We start from the raw sequence: 25,298 nt of genomic DNA, 5'->3' as shown, positions 1-25,298 counted from the left end.
TTCCATCATATTGATAGCACATTATGTATGCAAATCCTCAACATGTCAAAAAACCATATTCACCACCCTATATTTGTTTTGAAATAAATAAAAAAAATTAATATTTTAAGATGCCGTCAACAATTCATTATCTTTTAAAAAATCTTCTGTAAAATAAGTGTCCACTAATCTCACCATACCTTTTTTGTGCGTAAAAAACGTCGGTATATATGTCACACGATTATTGTTAATTATACCTTCTTTGAACGATTACCTGGAATTACTGATAAGGCTTCACTAATGATAGTTTAAGTAGTTTTTATGCCACATTACAGCTTATACCAATAATATAAATTAGAAATTGTTTGCATCTTCCATTTAATTTGTAGATGTACATTGTTCTTACCTACTAACAGGTTTTATCCCGGTTAAGTGTAGTTTTAAAGGTGCCTTCAGTCTAAGAGAGAAAAATATAATATTAAATGTACACGATGCACATCAACGCCCTTTAAGTAATGTTCGTGAAATCGTTAACATGTGTTCAAATATGACAGGGGTTAGAGAAGCAACAATTTATAGATTCCTAAAAGAAAGAAAAGGAGGAACTGTTTCATCTCCCAAGAAGAGTGGAGGGAGTAAACCCTTGGAAATTGAAGAAATACATAAAAACATGATAAGACGCAGCGTCCACTCATTTTTTTTTTAACAAAGAATTTCCAACATTGGACAAAATCCAAACATTAATTAGAGAAAACGAAGAGTTACCAATCATAAGCAACAAGAAATTATGGGGACTATTAAGAGAGATGGGATTTCGTTGGCAAAAGAATAGAAGAAAATCCGTTTTAATTGAAAAAGATTACATTGTATGTTGGAGACGAGATTATCTAAGAACTATTAAAAAGTACCGAGAAGAAGGGAAACAATTTTTTATTTGGACGAGACTTGGCTAAATGAAGGTCATACTGTACCATATCTATGGGTTGATACAAATGTGAAAAGTTCCCGTCAGGCATTCATCGAAGGTGTATCTACTGGAATAAACAATATTCCCGTTGGAAAAGGACGCAGACTCATAATAACCCATATTGGAAACGAATACGGTTTTGTCAATGGTGGATTATTAAGTTTTGCCTCAAAATCAACCAAAGATTACCACGAGGAAATGAGTCCTGACGTTTTTGAAGAATGTTTTGAGTAAATGTTGGATTTAATTCCAAAAAATTCTGTCATAGTCATGGATAATGTTAGTTACCATTCAAGACTAGCAGAAAAATTGTCAACAACGGCATGGAAAAAAGGAGAGATAATCGAATGGTTGGATAAACACCCAATTGAGTACAAGGAGAATTCGACAAAAAAGGAATTATTACCTATTGTAAGGCAACATAAAGCAGCTTATAAAAAATATATAATTGATGAAATGGCATTAAACCGTGATGTAATTATTTTACGTTTACCCCCATACCACTGTGATCTGAATCCGATAGAAAATATATGGACTCAAGTAAAGGGTGAAGTTGGACGCAACAACAAAACTTTTAAATTAGAAGACTTACAAAAATTATTAGAACATTCCTTATCAAAAGTAACTCCAGAAAATTGGTAAATGCTGTTAGTCATGCTCACAAGGAAGAAAATAAAATGTGGAATTTGGATAATATGACTGATGCAATGTTGGAACCGGTAATAATTAACATTGGAGTTGAAGATTTCTTAGATTCTGAAGAAAGCAGTGAATCTGAAATGGAATTTGATTAAAATAATATTCATTTTTTTACAAATCGGCCATTGTTACGGCCACAAATTATTTTATATATAACCAATAAAATAAACATCTTACATTTCTTGCAAATTCATTAGTACCTGTTAATCTCTATCACTCCGACACTGGCAACTTTATTTAGGGATTAGTAACCCTCAAAACTATTGTATTATATTCTGCTTCAACCTTTATACCTGGTGGTCATTTACCACTCACTCAATTTAAAATTGTTTTCCTATATACTTCTGTAAACTTGTTGACAAATATCTATTTTTAATTGAGTCACCCTTATCAACAGTTTAGGGATTTGCATACATAATGTTCTGAAATCAGAACTGCCTATGTGTCTTAAAAGAAAAGTCTTTAATCAGTGCGTGTTGCCAGTACTTACATATGGTGCAGAGACATTAACACTAACCAAGAAAGTAAGAAATAAAATTTGTGTTACCCAAAGAGCCATGGAACGATCGATGTTAGGCATTTCTCGTAGGGATCGGATCACGAACAAGGAAATAAGACGGAGAACAGGAGTGACAGATGCCATAGAAAGAATTATGACCCTTAAGTGGAACTGGGCGGGGCGCATTGATAGAATGTCGGATAACAGATGGACACAGCGAATAATACAGTGGAGACCGAGACAAGAAGCACATCGAAGTAGAGGTCATCCACCAACAAGATGGTCTGATGACATAAAACGGATCGACAAAAATTGGATGCAAACAGCACAAAGCAGAAATACATGGAAAAAACCGAGGGAGACCTATATCCAGCAGTGGATAGATCCGGGTTAAATGATGATGATGATGATGATACATAATGTGCTATCAATATGATGGAAATGGACTTTAGAGTCCAGGATGTGGTTAGGTTTACACGAGCACGCGACGCCGCAAATGGAGAGATCCTGTTGACAGAATGAACCCAGGAAGAATCGCGAAATACGTAAAACCACATAAACCCAATACAAACAGACCACTAGAAAGACCCCCGAAAATGTGGACAGCTAAACTCCACAAGAGAGCAGGGAGGATAGAATAAATAGGAGCATGATATGCAACAAGAAGTATTGTTTTTCGTAAAACATGATATTACTAAAATCACAGATAAGATTAAAATCGTAAACTTCCTTTAATATATTTTTGACTCGAACGTGATAACTTTAATATTATTTACTTCAAAATGCATTTATTATCTGTTAAATAAAATATGTATCATGACTTTTACAAAAAGGTCATTTTACATATGAAATTTTCATATGAAGCAAAATACTGTATAGTTTAGTCAAATAAGGAAAGAGATAGTGCGGATGTAATCAACAATTTAACCTTCCCGCTTTTTTGTTTTACGTTTACCAATAAACAGTACGTCAAACACGTGTCTGATTGTATAGATAGATAGATAGATAGATAGATAGATAGAATATGTATACAGGGTGTCACGACGAGTTAAACTATCTATATATTGGAAACTACTTACACGGTATTTATCAAAATTGGTTTATAAGAGATAACAAAATATGACGAACTTACAGAAAATATTTTGGTAGTATATTTTTGTATATTATTATACCATGTATATTATTGCATTGTTAGATTCTGCATAAGATTATAGATAAAATTTGTAGTTTAATTTGTAGTTTAATTTTACAAATTTAGAATTTGTAAAATTGTCAGTTTATAATAAAAGTTACCATAGATTAAAACTTTATATCTTATAAGTTATTCATCTTTTTTCAAAAAATTTGACGGAGACAAACTTTTCAACGTTAATAGCCATTCCATATGGTTTCAAATGGTATTAGGCTTCCCATACCTAAAGTTAACACTTTTGGAGATAATTGTGGTTTAATGTTAAAGATATTTGTGGTTATTGGCACTTTTGGAAAGAGATAAAAATGGCTCATTAAGAATTAAACAATAAAGAATGCGTAAATTTATTTTAATACTTAGAGAACGTGACAAGAATTATTACTAGATCATGTGCTTTATTTGCTAAAATATATCCAGATCCACCACAAACTACCCGTAACACTGTGAAGAGATTACCTAAAAATTTAACACATGTTGGTTGTTTTAACAAAAAGGTAACAAAAGCCTGTTGTCAAATTATTGATGAATAACTCAAAAAATATTTTTAAGCTATTTTAGTCACGGTGTATAGAACCGGAAATGCGAATTTTAAAGTTTTCTAGACCTATTTAACAAGTTTTTGGTGTTTTACTCTTCTAATTTTTTAGAAATAATAATAATTGGAGATTTCAACATAAAAAAGCTTTTAATAAACTAAACAATTTCCGTGATCTAATTTCTACTTTTGGCTTAACCATAAATATTAAATATATATATATATATATATATATATATATATATATATATATATATATATATATATATTTATTTATTTATCGTATGGCATACAATAAGAACACATATTTAAAAAGCAATATAAAACATTACATGGAGTATTACAAACGAACATCTAATGCATTAATATAGTCTAAAACATTTTCGGTCGCATTCAGGAACTCGTCAAAAACTCCAGGGAACCGACTTCGGGGGCATTCTTTAACAATGTGACGGACGGTCTGTCGTTGCGCACCACAGTCACACTCCGGAGTAAGGGCTTTTCCCCATTTATGTAAGCTGTCAGCACATCTACCGCTTCTTGTTCTTATTCTGTTTAGCGTTGTCCATGTACTCCGGGTCAGTTCAAAGCCTGACGGTTTCTGATCGATACAGGCCATTTGCTGTGCTTCCTGTGGTGAGTCGCGCTCCCATTGTCTTCTCCAAGCGTTGGTGAGGTCGAAATATTCCTGATGTAAGGAGGTGGCCCTTAACATGACAGGATATCTGGAGCGTAGTCTGTTCATTTCGATATCAAGCTTATCATGGTGGATGGGTAGTTGATGGTTAGACTGGATTTTTCGATATTCTCTGAGAAGGGAGAGTAGGGAATAGTTGGGTGTTGGTCTAATTGTACCTGACATCATTCGCATTGTCTGGTTTAATTGGGTGTCAATAATCTTCGTGTGTTTGCTATTGAGCCTTACTGGGGAAGCATATTCAGCTGTCGAGTATACAAGTCCGATAGCAGATGATCTGAGTACGGAGGCTGAGGACCACCATGTGGTACCACATAGCTTTTGGATTATATTATTTCCCGTTTTCAGTTTTGCTGCCGTTCTTTGTAGGTGTTCTTTAAAACTTAAAGTTCTGTCAAGAGTCACTCCAAGATATTTTGGTGTTGAGTTATGAGTTAGTAGTCTGTCTTCAAAGTGAACGGACAGTTTTTTGTTGGCTTGCGCATTATTTAGGTGGAAACAGCACACTTCGGTTTTCGTCGCATTAGGCCGTAGCCTCCATTTGCGAAAGTATTCTCCCATAATGGCAAGGTCATCCGTTAGTATTGTTTCTGTAACTGCCATGTTATTATGTCTTGCTGCAATGGCCCAGTCGTCAGCGTAGCCAAATTTCTGCGAATTTGTCCTAGGTAGGTCCGCGATGTATAAATTAAACAGTAAGGGTGCCAAAACAGATCCCTGTGGCAGTCCATTGCTGAGCTTCATTTGGACACTTTTAGAGTTGCCCATTGTGACTTGGAAAGGTCTGTCGGTGAGCATGCTATCAATGAGTCTAGTTATCTTTTGACACGGGATGACACGGATTAGTTTGCAGATTAGTCCTTGTCTCCAGACGGTATCGTATGCAGCTGATAGGTCAATGAAAGCAACGGATGTTTTTTGCTTTCTTTGAAAACCTGCTTCAATATGTGTTGTTAGGGATAGGATCTGATCTGTGCAGCTGCGGTTAGGTCTGAACCCTGCTTGCTCAATAGGTATCAATTCAAATATGTTTTTACTAATTCTGTTGTAGATTAATCGTTCCAACAGTTTATAGACACAGCTCAGCAGTGCAATCGGTCGGTAGTTTTGAGGCTGATCATTTGCCTTTCCCGGTTTTAATATGGCTATAATGGAGGCCCTTTTTAGTGAATGGGGGATTTCCCCTGATTTTATCATATCTGTATAGAAATCAACCAGCCATTTCCTAGCATATTTGCCACAGTGGAGTAAAAATTCTGGATGAATTTTATCGGAGCCGGGTGCCTTTCCAGACTTAACTTCTGATATTGCTGAGTTAATTTCTTCTAGAGTAAACGCTTCAGAGTATTGAGATGTAAGCGGGCATTCAGACTTCAGTATTTTTAGTTCTTGCTTTACTTTGGTGGTGTGGTCACAATCTCTAGGTGCTCTTGAGGTAGCTACAATGTGGGAGGCCACTCTGTTGGGAACTATTGGTACTTTATCTCTAGTTGTGTGTCTGCTACTACCAAGTTTTCAAAGTAAGGACCATGCTTTTCTGCTTGATTTACTAAAGTCTAGTTTTTCCACAGTTTTCATCTATTTTTGTCGTCTGGCTGCATCCAAACTGTGCAGTAGTTCGTCCGCAATTTCTCAATCTTGGCTTTCGTTGTATTCTTAATATAATTTCTCACATTTTTCATCCCATCCTGGGACATACTGTTTACGATATCCCCTGGGTATAGTTTTCTTCGCTGTAGAGATAACCGCGCCAACAAATCTCATGTAGTTTTCACGTGTTGGGGTTATCCATCCCAAACATTTGTCCAATCTCTCAGTAAAAGTTGCCCAGTCTGCTTTTTTAAAGTTCCACCTAGGTCGAAGGAAAGATGTTATTATTGGTATTTTGATGCCAACTTCTATTACAACTGGTCTATGTTGGCTATGTGGAAAATCTGGGAGTACTGTACGTGAAGTTGCCAGGGGTTGATTGTTTTCATTTGTGGAGACAAAGCATAGGTCTAGGTTGTATTCTCGTTTCCAGGCTGCAGATCGAAAAGTTCCCTGATCTTTAGCGTCAAAGACTAAATAAGTGTCAACCTCTTCGCTCCAGTTTAGCAAAGCCTCGCCGTTTTGATCACTTTGTCTGTACTTCCAGAGTTCATGGTGACTGTTGAAATCTCCCACATAAACTGAGGGGTGTGGGTGGGCGTGAATAACATGAGGAGGCCACAGGACTGCCGGGGGTTTATAAATATTGCTGATAGTAATTTCGCCAATTTGTATGGTAACCGTATGAATGTTATTTATGTCTGATGTAGAACATACGTGTGCATTTTCTATTTTGTTTCGAACATAGGTTGCTACTCCATAAGCTGGATGGTAAGTTGCACCCAATAAATCATAGCCATGAATTCTTCCTCTAGCGAGAATTTGTTCTTCGTTTTCTACATGTGTTTCCTGAATTGCGACCACGTCGATATTATTTTCAATGAGAACCTTTTGAAGGTACTCACACTTACTTCTACTAATACCTTCTGTATTTAAATGGCAGATTCGAACGCTTGGTCCGAGTTCTTTTGTCGCTTGGTCCTGAGAAGGTCCATTTAAATTGTTAGTTGTAGGCATATCTATTATCTTATCGTGATGTGTTCTTGCCAGGAGATCTAGAGAGTCTAGATTATCTGGCTGCCTATAGTGCTAGTTCATTTAGCATTACCCAGGGTGCACGTGTAGTATTCTACTACGGACGCGAACTAGCTTTACACTTTTTACATTATATATATATATATATATATATATATATATATATATATATATATATATATATATATATATATATATATATAATGTACATAAATATCTTACAGCCTCATTTTGTATCAGTTCTTAGATATGCAACTGACACAGACACAGTGTACTTGTAAGACCGTTATTCAGTTAACACTTTATATGTATTTTAAATTAGAATTCAGATATTGAGTTCAAGTGTATAATATACATTTTGTAATCCAGGTAACTACAAGGTTATCGATATTTCTATCAATGTGAATACGTACGGACAATAAATATTTGTTTATTTAAATTGATTATTTAATCACGCAAAAAACATTATTAATTCTGATCACTTTGGTACAAGAATGGAGAGTAGATGATTTTTCCTATTATATTAATTGTGTATTGAGTTGTATAAATCGATAATAATAATATATTAATAAATTTATTTTTAAACGGGGTACTCAAATATCTTTAATAAATTATACCTATACCTCATCTCTACATTTATAAAAATGAATTGGTATGTCAGGGGTATCTTTTTGATATTGACGTTTACGTAACGTGAATTTTGTCTCCCAAGCGGCGAATACTTTTTTAAAAAATATATTGTTTTTTAAAGGGTTATAACATATTTTTCAATATGTAGTGTATTAATGCCAGTTTGTACTCGTAAAACATTTTTAAAATCTTGATGCCAAACACTCTTTAAGTTTTATATAAAGTTGTTGGATATTAAAATTCAGGTACAGATCCTTAGATGATTTTCTACGACCTCAATAAATGTCAAAACACACGATTACTATAAAGCTATAACATTGGGATGCCGTTATTATTTGATGATAATTGGTTATGAACAATTTCTTTTTCTTATGAAATCTGTACCCCGAAAATATATCCTCAGCAGAATGTTCAGTTATAATATGAGCCATTGTGTCAGATGTTATTTTACAAAAAGAAAAAGGGGAATCGGTTAAAGAAGGGTAATGTTTCTGATATGAAACTCGTAATAGAAACATTACCAATTATTTTTTTTTAATTTCAAGGGTCTGGAAAACAAATAAAAAAGCAACATATAATGCAGATGAATGAATAAACAGTGACAGATCTAAATTTGAATTATATCTTTTACAAGTCTGTAAGAAATGGTGACGGTCTGCATCAGCAGATAAAACATGAGTGCTACAAAAATTCTGTGGCGCAAAACTCACTATATTTGTAGGTACAATTGAAATGAAATGCTCCTATACCTTTCAACCTTCTATATATTGAGAAATACGGTATATACGGTATTTGAAAAAAATAATATGGAAAATAAATTTAGAATGTACGACTGAATAGCAGTTCCAATGATTTAGTGAGCAGCAAAGAGAAATAGAAACGTCTTCATCGTCAACAAATATACAGTAGTAAGTCTAATAATAATCCTAACTTTCTCCTAGGAGAAATCTAGGCTAGGTTAGAAATAGGTAAGCTTTGGTATACTGGAAAAGCAAAACAAAGGACAACGAGCAAACAACACAAAGTGCGAAGAGCAACAATTTTTAGAAATAGGGAAAAAAGACTTATTAGAGATAAGAATTAGCTAAAAGATACAAGTTGGATAATATTTTCCATTGTACCAATACCCAATGAGAGAATAGGGAACACACCAGAGTGATAAAAATTATCAGTAGTCAACAGTCAGGTATTTATGATTACACAATTTTGAAAACGCTATATTAGTTTCACCGTGGCAAAAAATATTAGTTTTATGACTAGTAATCATTATCATCATCATCCAGCCTTCATATATCACGTCCACTGCTGGACATAGGCCTCCCTTAAACTCCTCCATTCTTTGCGATTTTGTGCTCTTTGTTGCCAATTGTAATTTTGGCCTCCAATTTGTAGTTTTGCTCGTCCATCGTGAGTCATGCAGTCTCGCTACATGGCCTGTCCAGTTCCATTTTAGTTCTGCTATGTGTTCCACAACAAAAGCAATACTCGTCCTTCTTCGCAAATCTTCGTTTCTTATTCGGTCCCGCAACGTCACTCCCAGCATAGACCGTTCCATTTCCATTCGTCTCTGTGCCACTCTCAATTTCGAAGCCGTAGTCTTGGTTAGAGTCATAGTTTTCGCCCCATACGTCATGACCGGTAATACGCATTGGTCAAATACTTTTCTTTTGAGGTTAATTGGTATGTTGGCCCTAAGTGTGTCTCACAATTTTCCAACGGCTGCCCACGCTAGTAACGCTGCCCAAGTAATTCGTCTTTGGATTTCGTATGTTTGGTTATCTGCATGATTGTTATTAGTACCTATTGGCAAATTTTGTGTAGTTTATCGCAAGGTAGGTGTTAAAAATAGCAGGCATTAAAAGTATTAACTATCCCTGTAATAATAAAAACGTCGTATTGTGTTGAACAATGCATGTTGTAGATGTCTAAAAGTTATGGTTCGTAAAAAGAGAACAAAAGTAAATTATAATTGGGGAAAAGGGCGAATTTATTTTTATTCAACCTACATTAAGTGAAACAACAATTTTTATATTAAAATTAAATACACTTTTGTCGCATTTTACAATAAGTTACATTTTATGAAATATTCCATCTACTATTTTTATTGAAAGTTAACCGCAATTTCCGTTTAAAATACGTTTATTTTGACGTTTCGATTTCCACTTCGCAAATTGTTCACAAAATATAAATTAAAACAAATTAATCCGTAAACTAATTTTCGAATACGTATAAGCGGATATACAGACGCACTATACGTAAAATCAAATGTTAACTGTCTTTTTCCTTTTTAAAACAAATTATTTTGTTTTGTTACTTAGTAATACAAAAAATTGGTCTAATAAATTAACTTTATCTGCCTCCTTCTTATTGACAATTCAGACATTCTAAAGTAGATGACTTTAAAATGATATTGTCAATATTTTTGAGGTGCGTCGATTACATGAAATCAACGTCAACTTAATATCTTGAGAAGACCCGTCAGAAAAATCATAGCATGCGATCTATTTTAAATCATTACTGCTAACTTATTTACTTTATTTATTATTTACTTATTTACTTTATATTTACCATTTACTAACTTATTACTACTGCCAGTGGCGGATCCAGAAATTTTTGTCAGGGGGGGTCATGTCAATAATTATTTTAGGCGATATATTAAACCAATGAGAAGTTATTTAAATACAAATGCCTTACGGGTGCAAAGAAGGGTACGACATTAAGGGGTCTTAAACTTAAACAAAAAATAATAATTTAAACCCACATACTCTATGACAGTAAAATCAAGTGTACAAGACTATTAAACCAAAGGAAAGTTATTAAAATATAAATACTGAAAAATCAAGGACTGTCAATTTAAACTAGGTATTTTAAAGACAATTAATTTAAACCCACCTATCCTATAGCTACAAAATCAAGAACAAACCAAGGATAAATAAGTATAAACCAAGTTAAGTAATTTAAATGCAATAACTCAATGTAAGTGTAAACATTAATTAATGTATTTAACATTCCTAATAAACTCTATCTTATCGTTGGATATCCGATATCAATTTGTAAAAACATTCATTTATTCCTTATTGCTATACGAAGTGGAAACATGGACTCTCGGAATTACAAGTATGAGGCGTATAGAAGCCTTTGAAATGTGTGTTTTTCGAAGAATGCTGAAGATTTCGTGGACAGAGCACGTGACCAATAACGAGGTGCTGAGAAGAATGAGGACTGAAAGAACTCATAAATATTGTAAACAACAGAAAAACGAGTTATCTAGGACATATTTACAGAGAAGAAAAATATAACTCTCTACGACTCATAATGGAAGGGAAAGTAGAAGAAAGAGGCCAAGAAGAAAAAAATGCTCCTGGCCGAAGAATGTAAGAGACTGGACAGGTATTGACACACATTCGACACTAAGAACAGCTCAAGATAGAGAGCAATTTGCTGTAGTTACAGCCACCCTTCCGCAATGATGAAGAAACCTTAAAAATAAGTGTAAACAGCATTTTATTTAAATTAATTTATTCAACAAAAAATAAAATTCAACTGAAAGCGACGGAAAAGGATTTTTGGAGAAGAGCTGCAGGAAGATCTAGAAGAGAAAGGATTACCAACGAACGCATTAGAGACTTACTTTTTACTTTTTCGTGTCTGGATCCGACTACAGTTTTTCTGCCCAATATCGGGCTACGTCTACACCCTTTGTATTTGCGAGCCATAAATCATCGAGGGTGCACTGTGATGGGCAAAGTCTGCATACTCTCAGGTGCTCCATGTTCTGTATTTCCCCACATTCACAAAGTGCGTCGCTGTCTGTCTTGATGCCCCATTTAATCAGGTTCTGTTTTACAGGGGCAACACCTGTGCGTATGCGATTCAGTGTCCGCCAGGTTCTCCAGTCCAGGTTCATTCCATTAGGTCGTTCTGGATGTAGGGGGAACAGTTCGGGTGGTTCGACGCTGACATTTCTCATAAACCTTTTCCTTGATTTAAGTCGGCTGATTCCTGGTGGTTCGTCAAACCCGTATAATTGGTGCCTTTCATCGAAAGTTTGCCTGAACTTCTCCACATATTGTGAGGCGCATCTACGGTCATCTGGTGATGAGAATCCAGCTACCCGGTACAGTAGGGGTAGGGGGGTAGGCTTCATACAACCGGTAATTATTCTGCATGTTTCATTTAACGCCGTGGTGACTTGTTGGGCGTGTCTAGATCTACCCCAGACGGGACAAGCATATTCCCCTGTTGAGAAACATAAGGCCTCAGCTGTTGTCTTCAAGACCTGGGGGTTTGCACCCCACTTGCTCCCTACAAGTTTCCGGAGAAGGTTGTTTCTCGTAGAAACCTTTTGTCTTGTGTTCTGACAGTGGAATTTATACGTTAGTGACCGGTCTAGTACGCATTAGAGAAATAATGGGAATCAAACGAACAATCACAGATGACCTAACAACAAAACAACTTATCTGGTTCGGACACATACAAAGAATGGGTGAACAACGAATACCAAAGGAAATATTAAAATGGTAACCAGAAGGAAAGAGAAAACGAGGTAGACCGAGAAAAAGTTGGCAATGTAGACAATCAATAAAGAACTGAGAGAGAGGTCCATAGAAGAAGACCTATGGAACAACCGGACTAAGTGTCGATTGGAAGTCGGAAAACGGCGGAGAACGTTATAAACCGACAAGTAGTAGTAGTATTCAACAAAAAACATAATATAATTAAGGAATAGTTATTTCTATAATTAGGCATATTAGGCTATAAGTGAGTAAAATATTTTTTTAATCTGTATTTGAAATTTTTCTCACGAACAGCAACAGCCGACAACGAGTGGTAAATAAAAGTTCAGTGATTAAAAATACTAAAAGAATAAGATAAGTAAATATTATATAATTTTATAAAAATGTATTCTTTTCGCCTATCCGATTTAGCAAATCGCTCTATGATTGCATCAACATCTAGAGAAATTTCAGGATGCACATTGATGAGTGCTAAACCAGTTAATCTTTCTATTTCTAAGCCAAGTCTTTAGACGCTTAAGCGTAGAACGCTCTGTTGTTACTGCACTGACTGGCAGTCTAATTAATATTTGCAGAAATATTTATATATTTTGATACATATAACAAAACAATATTCTAAAAACAATCTGGAAGTTTTCCATTATTTTGCACGACTCTTTTCCACTTTTGCATCCACAGTGAAAACTCTTGTTCTACTGTGGAATATGCAGTAAGTAGTTGGTTCAATAATATTCTGGTGTCAACAATTTTTTTAATGCAACTTTATCTTCTGGTGTGTTATCAGTTTTAGGTAAAACGACTTGAAGATTAAATAGATTCATAACTTTAGGTGAAAGTCATTTTTCTAAATCAGTTAAGATATTGTCTAAAAGGGGTAAATAAATGGATCTTCGGAAATATTCTTCGCAAGAGTTAGCAGATTGGTTTTGACGACAGGTTTGACGAGAAACTATACGAGCCTCTGGCACTCAAATGACGAATTGACAAAATTTGAAAATCGCGTAACTCTGAATTCGTGGAAGTCTTAGTCGAGGTATTACTGTGTTTAGAATTGTTGATTTTTTTAAAGAGCAATTTAAAAAGGCTTCCGTATAATTCTACACCTACCCGTAGAATAAATGAGTTTGAATCATTTCAACTCTTGACTTCTTGCTTATAGGGTTGATGGGTTTTAAATTATTTTTTTTATGATTATTTGATTGATATTTAATTTTGTTTTGGGGGTGGTCATGACCCCCGTGACCCCCCCCTTGGATCCGCCACTGACTACTGCGTTACTTATTTAAAATTCAATCTTATCTAGTCTGTTTGGCATGTCGTTTTTGTCGATTCCCTGCGTCTCTATCTACATCATCCTTCTACCTTAATCTTGGCGTGCCACTTTTCCTATTTCTCGCAGTCATCGGTAATATGATTCGTGGGAGGATAGTTTTCATTCGCTCTTGCCAGATATCCTGTTTATCGTAACCTCTATATTTTTATGAATGATATTGATAATCCATTCCTGCTACATTTCTTGCTCTAGTAGGATGATTGTTTTATATATTCGTTAAGATTTACGTGACTAAATGTTCTAAACCGGGGCTAAAATACAAAAAAAATGTTCGTTTAGTTTTTGGTTTTCTGTATTTGAGGGGTTTGTTGAATCCGAACTAACAGCTCTTCGCTGATATTAACCTTCTTCTTGTTTTCTCCGTCCCACTAAGGGGTATTTGAAGCAAAAAACTGGTCATAATTATTTAGAGGTGTATATTATCTCGAAATATAATAAAAAACAATATTTAATCAATATTTTGGATTTATTATTAAAAATACATAAAAAATAACATAAAAGTGCAATTTTTGTTTGAAAAGTTGAAAAAAAATGAAGATATTCAAACAAATACATTTTTAAACGGGATCAGTGCAATCTGATTCGGTGATAACATCAGAATCCTCTTCATCATCATCATCATCATCATCATCATCATCATCATTTTCGACAGTATTGCCGTATAAACTGTTTAGGTTGGGTGTTGCTGCAATTAAAATTGCCTTTGCTTCGTTGGAAAATGGCAAGATTTTCCTGTTATTCTTTGGTAGACTACAGCTGATAAAAGGATCGAATGTCAAAAGTAGTCTATTTAAAATGTCTTACACTCATTTCTCGAAAATTTTCGTGCAAATTCCACCCGATATTTACAACAATGCTCCTTAGGTGCTTCAGCGGCCTCCTCGGACAATTGCTCTATTGGCAGAATGGCCTGTTTGATAACCTGCACCCATGCATCAAAATTTTGTTGATCTGGAATCACTAATGCATATGTACTTATTTGTTGGTTTTAAGACCACGTTATAAATCCAATATAATATTTCTGGTTTTAAACTCCACATTTTTCCATGAGTGCATCTGACTATCATTAACGTAGTCACCGCTCGCTTCGTTATTCGTTCTGGCTGCTGAGTCCAAGTAAACCTTGAGTCTAATATTATCCAAAGTTACTTTACTTCACTCACCAGATTTAGATATATCCCATTTAGGCTTACCGAACACAATCCCTTTAAATTTCTCCTCGTAAATTTCATGATTTTGGACTTCTGGGTGCTTATTGTTAAGCCCTACATTTTAAGTCCAACACCAGTGACAACACCAGTGGCGCACCTAGAATTTTCCTGTGGGGGACGGGGGTTTGGTTGGACACCGAATTTTTTTTATGCTACCTCCATTTTGAGTCATTAAAATTTGTGAGTAATATCGTCGAAAAATAGTGCATTGGTCCCAAAACCCCCCTGGGTGCGCCACTGAACTACACTCAGAGCCTACATTCTACCTCTGACCGTGCCATTAAATTTGCTGTGGACTAAGATGACCATCTCATCCGCATAGCCCAGGATATGTTGCCTGTCGTTACTTAGTCTAGCTATCAGACCATCCATGACCAGATTCAACAAGAGAGCATATAAAACGCCCCAATGTGGATAGCCTTAGGCTACATGAACTGACACTGTATCCGCATATAATCTATCCATCTGCAGCTTATTTTGCCTATCCTTTTTAGACAAATCGTCCTGATGATGTTGAATGCTTTCTCTATATAGATAAATCTTTCTCTATATAGAGAAATTCACTTAACATCACCTATTGGTTTTCCAGAGACTACTCTCCTTCTGTACGAGATGGTGCAGTGCCGTTTTTGTAGAGACTTCTGCTCGATACGCATACTGTCCATGATGTATCGCAGTTTCAACCAATACTTCATCCCCAATATGCCTATCGAGCCAAGTTACCAAGAGTCTTCAGTAACGAATCAGATTTATCGGCTTCAGGAACTTTTTCCTGTCCGGTTATACCAGGTTTGGTTATAAAGCCACGATTATTATGTATTAAGATGCGTTTGGTATATACCCCAGTTCCAAGCTAGCCTACATTATCGTACATAATTTTTTGTACAGGTCATTTCCCTTCTGGTTCTTCTAGAAATATTGGATCCCGTCCGAAGCCGGATCCTTTGGTCACCATACATACGGTATTGTCACCATGTTTATTAATCCAGTATGGGATGTATGAGATGAAATTATTTAGGAAGATGACTCATCTAATCGAGGTAATATTTTCGGCAAAAAATGTTTTAAATGGGCGGCACAAGAAGTTGTACCTACACGAGAGAGAACTTTGAAACATAATATAGTTATACAACTTACTGGTCTAAAGAATTATTATTCACTGGATCAACGCTAAAATCTGTAGTTATCGGGAAAAATACAAAAAAAACTGATGTGAAATTCGCGACACGGATTTGAGAGAAATGAAAGCATTTTTGGATATGCTAATTTATACTGCCATTTTCAACTCAAATCATGAGTGTATTCGCACCATTTTTGCTGCGGACGGTACCGGAAGAGACATTTTTTGATGTGTCATGAGTAAAGATCGGTTTGCGGTCCTGTTAGCATGTCTTCGTTTTGATAATCCCAATGACCGAAAACAGCGTCAACAAGCTGGTTCAACTGCTCCAATATCAGAAATATTTAACAAGTTTGTAATAAATTGTCAAAACGTATATTCATTTGGCCAGGCTGTATGTGTCGATAAGATGCTAATTAGTTTTCGGAGCAGATGTACATTTAATATGTTCATGCTGAACAAACCCGACAAATATGGTCGCAAACTGATGTGTCTCACAGATGCCAGGAACGGGTATTTGTATAATAGGTATATATATATATATATATATATATATATATATATATATATATATATATATATATATATATATATTATGGGAAGGACTGTGATGGGCGTGAACTATCACAAGATAAAAAAAAACTTTCGAAGCCAACTCAATCTGTTTTACGACGTCCATTGTTCAAAACTAATCGAAATGTCCCCGCAGATAATTGGTTTTCATCGATTGAGTTAGTGTAACTAATTATAGTAAATAATTATAGTGTATTACAAACATATTTATACAGGGTAGTCCTTAAGTAATTGTACAAACAGAAACCGTAGATTCTACACTTTAAAATATTACGATTTAAGCCAACTTGCTGTAATAAAATATTGATATTAAGAAATATACAGGGTGTTAAAGTGGAAATTTAAAATTTTATTTTTCGATTTAACTTTTACATTTGTAAATATTTATGGACAAAAATTTACAGTTGAATGCTTTTGAGTAGGATAAATTATAATTTTATACTTACTTTAATGTAACTAATAGAGGGCGCCACATATGCCACATGTGTGGCATAAATTTCATAAAAACCATACAAACGAAAAAACTGGAATATCTGGGCCACATAATGAGAGGAGAAAAGTACTCTCTGCTAAGACTCATAATCCAATGAAAAATCTCGGGAAAGAGAAATGTGGGACGTAGGAGGATTTCCTGGTTGCGAAATTTAAGGGAGTGGTATGGGTGCAGTTCAATACAGTTGTTCAGAGCTGCAGCCAACAAAGTGAAGATTGCTGTGATGGTAGCCAACCTCCGATAGGAGACGGTACTGCAAGAAGAAGAATGGCGTTGTATTACTTTTTCTCTATTGTAAAATGCTAAAAACCCAAAATATGTGGTTTATGCAAGATTGTACACCACCACATTCTAGAGAGAAGATAGTTAGAACATACTTAAATACAACTTTTCTGAACGTTGGATTGGTCGTGGTAGTCATATTCCTTGGCAATGTGGTGAAATATTGACATAATTATTTAATTCATAAAAAAATCCGAAACAATACTTACTGTTCATTACGTAAATTATTTACCCATTTTTATTAAGACAAATAGAAACTAGAGCACAGGTATTTAATAACACATATGTGTCCTGTTTCATAATACTTTTGCTACAAATATAACCTGAAAGACTCAGCATTTTTACAAAAACATCATCGTTGTCCTAATAACCGATATTGTTCGTTAGTAAATCATAATAGTCCATTTGTTCGAGATGTAATTATAGTTACTCGTAAGCTGTAACGTAATCATATAAATAAGTAATGACATCTTCTGCGACAACTAAGATGTGGTTCCATAATATAGCATAAGATTTGGATATGTATCCAAAATAATATATTCATCCATTATACATTATAGCCACCACGTAACCCCGAATTTATTCCGCTTGATTTTGGTGTATGGGGCGCATTAAAACAACGTGTCTATAAGAATCCCATAAACATTCGCAACCAACTATGGGAAGAAATAAATACTGCAGCAGTTTCTTTAGAACCAATGATGCTATTTAATATGAGACGATCTTTTATGGAATATATTGACAAATGAATTAAAGAAAATGGTGGACATATCAAACACTAACTTTAAAAAAAAGTTATGTTATGTAGTTTAACTATATTTTAATTTGGTTTGTAAACAAAATGTTTTGATTATGACTTTAATTTAACATAAAACGTAAAATGTTTGATGTAAAATCCTATTATTCTGTTATTTTGTCAAATCCTATTATTAATTATCCTGCTGATATATTTATTTTATTTAATATTTTGTTAACTATTAACTTTAGTTAAAGGTATTTTATACCAAAATTCAGAAGTATTAATGTTTTTGTCTATTTTTTCTTCGTTGCCTGGAGTAATTGCCTTAGATCAGAATTATGCAGCTGATTTTTTAAATGCGATTATCTCGAAAACTGTTGAGTTTTGAAGTTATTAACAAGTATACCTTTTTTTGTTAAAATAATGTATCTTTAATATTTTTTATCCCAAATACAGGTAACTTAAAGAGCAAAAAAGTTAAGTGCAAATTTATACCTCATATGTGGCATAAGTGGCGCCCTCTATCAGTTACATTAAAGCGTGCATCAAATTATAATTTCTTATATTTAAAAGTACCCAGTTGTAAATTTTTATGCAAAAATATTTACAAACATGAAAGTTATAGCGAAAAATAAAATTTTAATTTTGCACTTTAACACCCTGTATCTTTCTTAATATCAACATTTTATTAAAGCAATTTGGCTTAAATCCTAAAATTTTAAAGTGTAAAATCTACTGTTTCTTTTTGTATAATTACTTAAGGACCACCCTGTATAACGGTACAAGGCAAGAGTTTTAAAGTGACACTCTATTAACTTGATTTTGCTTGGGTGGTGCTCTTGGATTAACCAAATTACTGAGCACAGATATAAGGAGAGAGGAAATTAAGGAAAACTATAGAGAGGGAATGTACCGGTTTTATATTATTAATGTAAGTGCATGTACACTCAAGTTTTTTGGTATTTTTTAAAAACAAACAAACTCTCAAAATATGACAATCCACAGGGACAATACACAATAAAAACATCAATAACAGGTCGAGAAAGAGTTATTTTTTTCGTGTTCACATATAGAAAAGTGTTTTTATGCAAAATCAACTTTTCCCACTCTCTTTGAACATTATATTGTCAATTATTAGCACAGATTTCGGAGCGACGTCAGAAATTAATTTCTCTATCAACGATTTTTTATAATTTTATCTCATTATGATAATCTGTTGGACTAAAATTAAGTTTATCATGCCTGAACAACTATTCACTGTGTCCTTTTATTGCAACTTTTGATAATCCACAGTGCGATTACCATGGATATAAGTTTCATTCATATATACCATCGGTTTTTTTTCATTTCTGTACGTTTTGATTTAATGTAAAGAAGACACTCTTAAATGAATATCATGTTTTCCCATTTAAAGTTTTCGGTTTTTTTTTTGTTTTTCTCCAACTCATTGATTTAACTACTTTCCGAAGAGAATCTATTCCACGTGTATATCCAGTTTCTTTAAATATTTTAAAAATATTTGGCATTGTAGGCACAATTTGGTCTTATATTTTACCTTGCAGTGTTAATAGTAGCAGATATATTCATCATTTCGCTTTACCTGTCCAAAGTACGTTGCTTGTTTTAAATTATACTGATGTCGTCAAGAGTTCGTATTGTTTTCCAATTCGTTCCAGTTTTATTTTATTAATGTGATAAGTCCAAGATACCATAAGTTTGCGGCGATAGTAACACATTACGAACGATTGTCACATAATTCATCAGTGCGGTGTTCCAGGCTTTTTAGCATATTCATTTTTTATTTCATTGATGATCGAATTTTTTCAGATTTATCTGTAAAATTATTAAATATATATATATATATATATATATATATATATATATATATACATATATATATACATATATATACATATATATATATATATATATATATATATACATATATATACATATATATATATATATATATATATATATATATATATATATATATATATATATATATATAGTTTTCATAAAATATGTTATCCTGAATGAGTTAAAAAAATTTTTGTAGAATATTTGTATTTTACGTCTGCCACTATTTTCTTTTAATACTAGGATTTAAATGGTTCTTTTATATATTATTTTCGTAATTTTTAATTATTTAGATATTCGTGATTTCACTAAGTAGCATTGCTTGAAAATTTTAATAGGGATTTTAGTTAAAATTTGTTTTAGGGGCTATCGACTCAGCAGTCCCTTGCGCTATGATGTTAAATTTAATCAAAGTAATGGACAAGGAATTAAAATTAGCACAATCAAACTCTTTAAGTTTAAAACTTATATTCTTTGATGGAGAAGAAGCTTTCGTTGAATGGGGACCCAAAGATTCTATATACGGTGCTAGGCATTTAGCACAAATGTATCAAAACAAAAAGGAAACAAGTGGTGTATCTGGTGAAAAGGTCAATGAAAATCAGAAGATAGATATGTTGATTTTGTTGGATTTGATTGGTCATAAAGCTACAAGATTTTTAAGTACATCACGAGAAACCGAAAATTGGTAAGAATAATTTTACAAATTTTTTTATAAAACTATCCTTTTAGCTACATTTCCTTTTTTTTTTCAGTTCAGTTATTCATAATTTTAATTATAGATGGGATTGTGCCATTTTTTGTACTAGTGGTAAATTTTATTCCGTCGTGTCGTTTTCACGATGATACATTGCAATAACTATTGCTATTTTCTGCCTGCTATATACAGTTCGCGTCTAAAGTACTCAGCTAATTATTTTCTGAACCATATTACTTTAATTAATAAACGCTTGAGTAATAAACTAAGACACCTACCTGTACATTGTTTTTATATTTGGTGACGCAACATCCAAAATGTAAATGGGTGCCAATTACAAAATTATTTTAAATGGAAATGTATAGACTACTAAATTATTAGTGGTAATTCATACAGTTAGATCAAGATGAGGAGATAAAGGTCAGAATTGAAATAATTCGAACAGGATTTATAAAATATAAGTCTATGTTAACAAATAAGAAATTGAGTATGGTTATCAGATTAAGGTTCGTCGAATGTTATGTATGGTCACAACTGCTATATGGGCTAGAAGCTTGGATTCTGAAAGCAGAATCCGTAAAAAAATTAGAAGCATTCGAAATGTGGTTATATAGGCGTATTCTAAAAATTCCTTGGACTGCAAAAGTCCTAAACGGACAAATTGGACGTAGCAGAAAGCTTTTGAACACAATTAAAATAAGAAAAACATCGTATCTGGGCCACATACTTCGAAACGATAAATACTCTCTTCTGCGCGTCATCATGCAAGGAAGAGTAGAGGGAGAAAAAGGCTTGGGAAGAACGGAACAATAAGAAGAAAGGGTTGAGTTTACCGAAAGTACAAGCTGAATATAGCCGCAAATGTCAAAAATATTTCGGTTTGGCAGTGTTGACATGTTTTTTATAATGCATATGGTGTATGCTTCAAATATAAAGAGATAAAGCTTTTAAAAAGTTCATTTTGATTATACTATTTTATGAATTCTGGAATGTTTAATTTATATGAAGTAATAACGGGTAAATATTTGTCTCTTTCGAGATTAATTACAAACATATGGCAACTGCTGATTAGACGATTGCCAAATCTATCCCCTAATCTATCAAAGGGTAATTGCTAAAAAAAATTCTAATAATTAACTGCAATTAATCTCCAAAGAAACAAATAGTTACTCACTATTGTTTTATATAAATCAAAAATTGCAGAATTCATAACATAATATAAACAAAATGTACTTTTCAAAAGCCTTATCTTTTTATATTTGAAGTATACAGCATCTACATTATAAAAACATACCAACACTGCTATACCAAAATTTGTTGTTCCATGTTTGACATTTGCGGCTATAATCAGCTTGTACTTTCGGTAAACTCAACCGAAGAACGAAATTCTTACTTTTTTATAATGCTGGCGTTCAAAATTGATCTAGAAACGTATTAAATGGCACACGGGCTTTCGAATGACGTATTACTTGTCATCGCAATTCGGTATCAACACTGCCAAAATTCAAAAATTGCTTTTTTGAGTAAATCCGGTATGAAACATATTGCTTGCTATGTTATTTTTACTGCAATGAGAGTAATTTAGGCTGTTTTATCAACTAATATTCTAGTCCAGTCGTCAGAGATTTGACCTCTAAAAGTCATCCGAACAATCTGAATTTTGCTGAGAATGTTAATTTTGGGACCCCAAACAAGATGCAAAAAAGTTTACCAATTTTAACCTCCGGCTTCCCCCTAAAATCCACACTCGTAGGGGAAACGGAAAAATCGATTTACCAAGAATCTGTACGCCATAGAAAAAAATGTTTTAAATAAAAAATGTAGCTGAGATAATTTTGAACAAAAATGTTCATTAGCTGCTTTTCTGTAGAATGAACCGTTCTCTTAGAAACAACACTTGAAGCGACCGGTGATTTTCAATGTCAGGTATGCGCGCGAAATCAATTTTAAATAAAATTTGTCTTAACTAAAAATTCGATATCTTTTGATCAGAGTGCCCTATCGACAAAGATCAAAATGCCTTTTAAAGGTGAAAAGTGCAGCTTATACATTTTTTGTGTTTTGCAGCAAATGAAGTCAATTTCTATGTCTGTTAAATAAATAAACGTTGCGCAATTTTTGCCATTTTTTACGATTCTCATGAAATCAATAAAATTTGTCACTTCCATTGACCGGTCGCTATGAAATTTTCGTTGCTGTCCATTTGCATCGATTTTAAGTTTTGACAACAAATATGAGGCATTTGAAATATGCCCAAAAACGCTGAATTTAAACGTTCACATCACAAACGATCGCAAGTCACAGGAAATGCTTCCACGAAGAGGGTATTAGGTGGAATTTGTAGCTGAAGTTGTGTTGTTTCGAAAAACGTGCTTTTGTAATCAAAAATAAGCAGTTTTAAATATTTTAGATACTTTGTTACCAAAACTCAAAACGGAAATTTCAGGCTATATGTTTTGACGATTAGGCTCTAATAATGAAAATTTCATACTGACCGATCAATGGAATTGATAAATTTTATTGATATCCAATTCACCAAACATCAACAAAACACAGTTTTTCTACTTATGACGATAGTTTTATTGCCGATCTGCGATTATTTAAAATAATTTTACAAGATGGCGCACGTTTGCAATTTTGGACGATTACATCATGTGCCTACTTATTCAGTAGAAAATAATTAAGAGAGGGCAGCAGACGTGCACTGTCTATTGAGGACTCTTCGCAGTGTGGTGGATGAATTTGAATCCAATGGTGGTTCAGTAAACAATCAAGCAATACCCGTACGTCGATGAAACGCAAGATCTGCCGAAAAGATTGTCTTTATCCGTGAGAATGTTTAGGAGAATTAAATAATCAGAACCAGATTCTTCGTAGTGTGGTGGATAAATTTGAACCATTGGTTCAGTAAACAATCAATCAATATCCGTAGATCGATTAAACGCAAGACCTGCTGAAAACATCACCGTTATCCGTGAGAGTGTACAGGAGAATCAGAGGCAGTCGATTTCAGGTCGCTCATAAGGACTCGGCCTTTTACAGACCATACTTGACGAATTTTGGATCGTGACTTGGGGTTGCTACCCGTACAAAATCAACTGACCCAGAAGCTGACGATAAACGACCGTATACAATGATGTGCGTTCGCGAAGGGACTCTGGAGTAGTTGGAATCTGATCCTAATTCTTATCGAAAAATCATCTTCAGCGATCAGGCTCATTTTTATACAAATTGGTACGTCAACAAACAGAATTGTCGGACGATACCAAACCAGATGAGATCCAAGCCCGTCCACTTCATCCCGAAAAAGACACTGTTTGGTGTGGATTTTCATTCATCAACGGACCATAATATTCACAAATGTATAATTTTTACAAGAAAACCAAATAGAAAAAACATCTGATGTAGGAAGACTTAATACCATCTACAGTATATACAAAATATATACTCTATGCATCTAGACCAATCCCCAAAACACACGAAAGATGGTTGTACAAAAGCTTTAGTGTATATCACTTTAAATACTGTACAAAACAAAAATATTTTGCATATTTTACTATTAAGGAAGTTTTGTCGGAAAGAATTTACTGAACTCAATATGTTTCTAGATAATATATTAAACACCTTTTTTTTATTAGTTCGATACCTATTTGTCATCTTAATGTTAGATATATATTAACTACAAATAAAAAATTACAGGTACTTACGACTTGCCGACATTGAGACTCGTTTAGGAAATTTGAATTTACTAGAAGGTTCTCAAAAACGTTTTGTAAAAAGACGTCAGTCTGGAGGTATAGAAGATGATCACATACCATTTTTGCAAAGAAGTAAGTATATTTTTCATTATAAGCGACGTTTTGCAAGTTTTTATTTATTCAATTAAAATTGCTTGATTGCTTTCTTATTTTATATTTGTTTGTAACTGAATGCTGGATGGACGATTAAAATAAAGCCAGAAACAGTTCAGGCCATAAACTATAATAGTACATTTAATAGTAGTTCAGATTAAGTTAAGTTCTTGGACTTCTTGTAGGTTTGGTAGGACATATTAATAATTGTATTGTACACACAAAACAATCATTACAATGAAACCAGAATAAGAATTGAAAACCGTAAGTGCAACCTTTTTAAAATCTGTAGGGAGTCCGTCAAGGATGTATTCTATCTCCAAGTCTCTTTAATTTCTATGGGGAATATACAGTGAGAAAAGCACTTGACAAATTAAATTGCGGAATTTCTATCGCAGACAAAAACATGTCGAAGCTTAAATATGCAGACGATAGAACTCCAATAACTGCATCTAAAGAAGAAATGTCAAGCCCGATACAGCTAGTGGAAACTGAAACCAATAGATGTGGTCTCAAGATCGATAAACAAAAATAAAAAATTATGATAGTTTGGACCAGTTTGAAATGGTTAAGGAGTACTGTAGGATCTAGGATCTTACAGTATTAATACAGGCTCTTGTGAAACCGAAATACGTGTGAGAATAGGAATGGCCAAAAATGCTATTAGTCGATTATCTAAACTATGGAAAGATTGGTCGAAGAACACCAAAATCAAATAATTACATGCTTTGCTTTTTCCTATATTCAATTGTGGGTTTAAAACATGGACGATAGGAAAAGAATTGACGCCTTCGAGATG

At 33.8% G+C, this 25,298-nt stretch overlaps 1 protein-coding gene across 2 annotated transcripts in view; it reads left to right on the top strand.

The window, feature by feature from the left end:
• LOC140437275 (glutaminyl-peptide cyclotransferase-like) overlaps positions 1-25,298 on the top strand; it is a 58,902-nt gene that overhangs the window by 7,025 nt on the left and 26,579 nt on the right. For both annotated transcript variants that reach the window (XM_072526705.1, XM_072526704.1), the window contains exons 3-4: positions 20,315-20,639; positions 24,348-24,478. In XM_072526705.1, the coding sequence (XP_072382806.1) occupies positions 20,315-20,639; positions 24,348-24,478 (456 nt within the window). The remainder of the gene's footprint in view (positions 1-20,314; positions 20,640-24,347; positions 24,479-25,298) is intronic.

The sequence above is a fragment of the Diabrotica undecimpunctata genome, chromosome 3 (genome assembly GCF_040954645.1).
Source record: "Diabrotica undecimpunctata isolate CICGRU chromosome 3, icDiaUnde3, whole genome shotgun sequence".
In the NCBI taxonomy this organism is placed as follows: Eukaryota; Metazoa; Arthropoda; class Insecta; order Coleoptera; family Chrysomelidae; genus Diabrotica; species Diabrotica undecimpunctata.
This window is presented reverse-complemented; position numbering and strand designations above follow the sequence as displayed.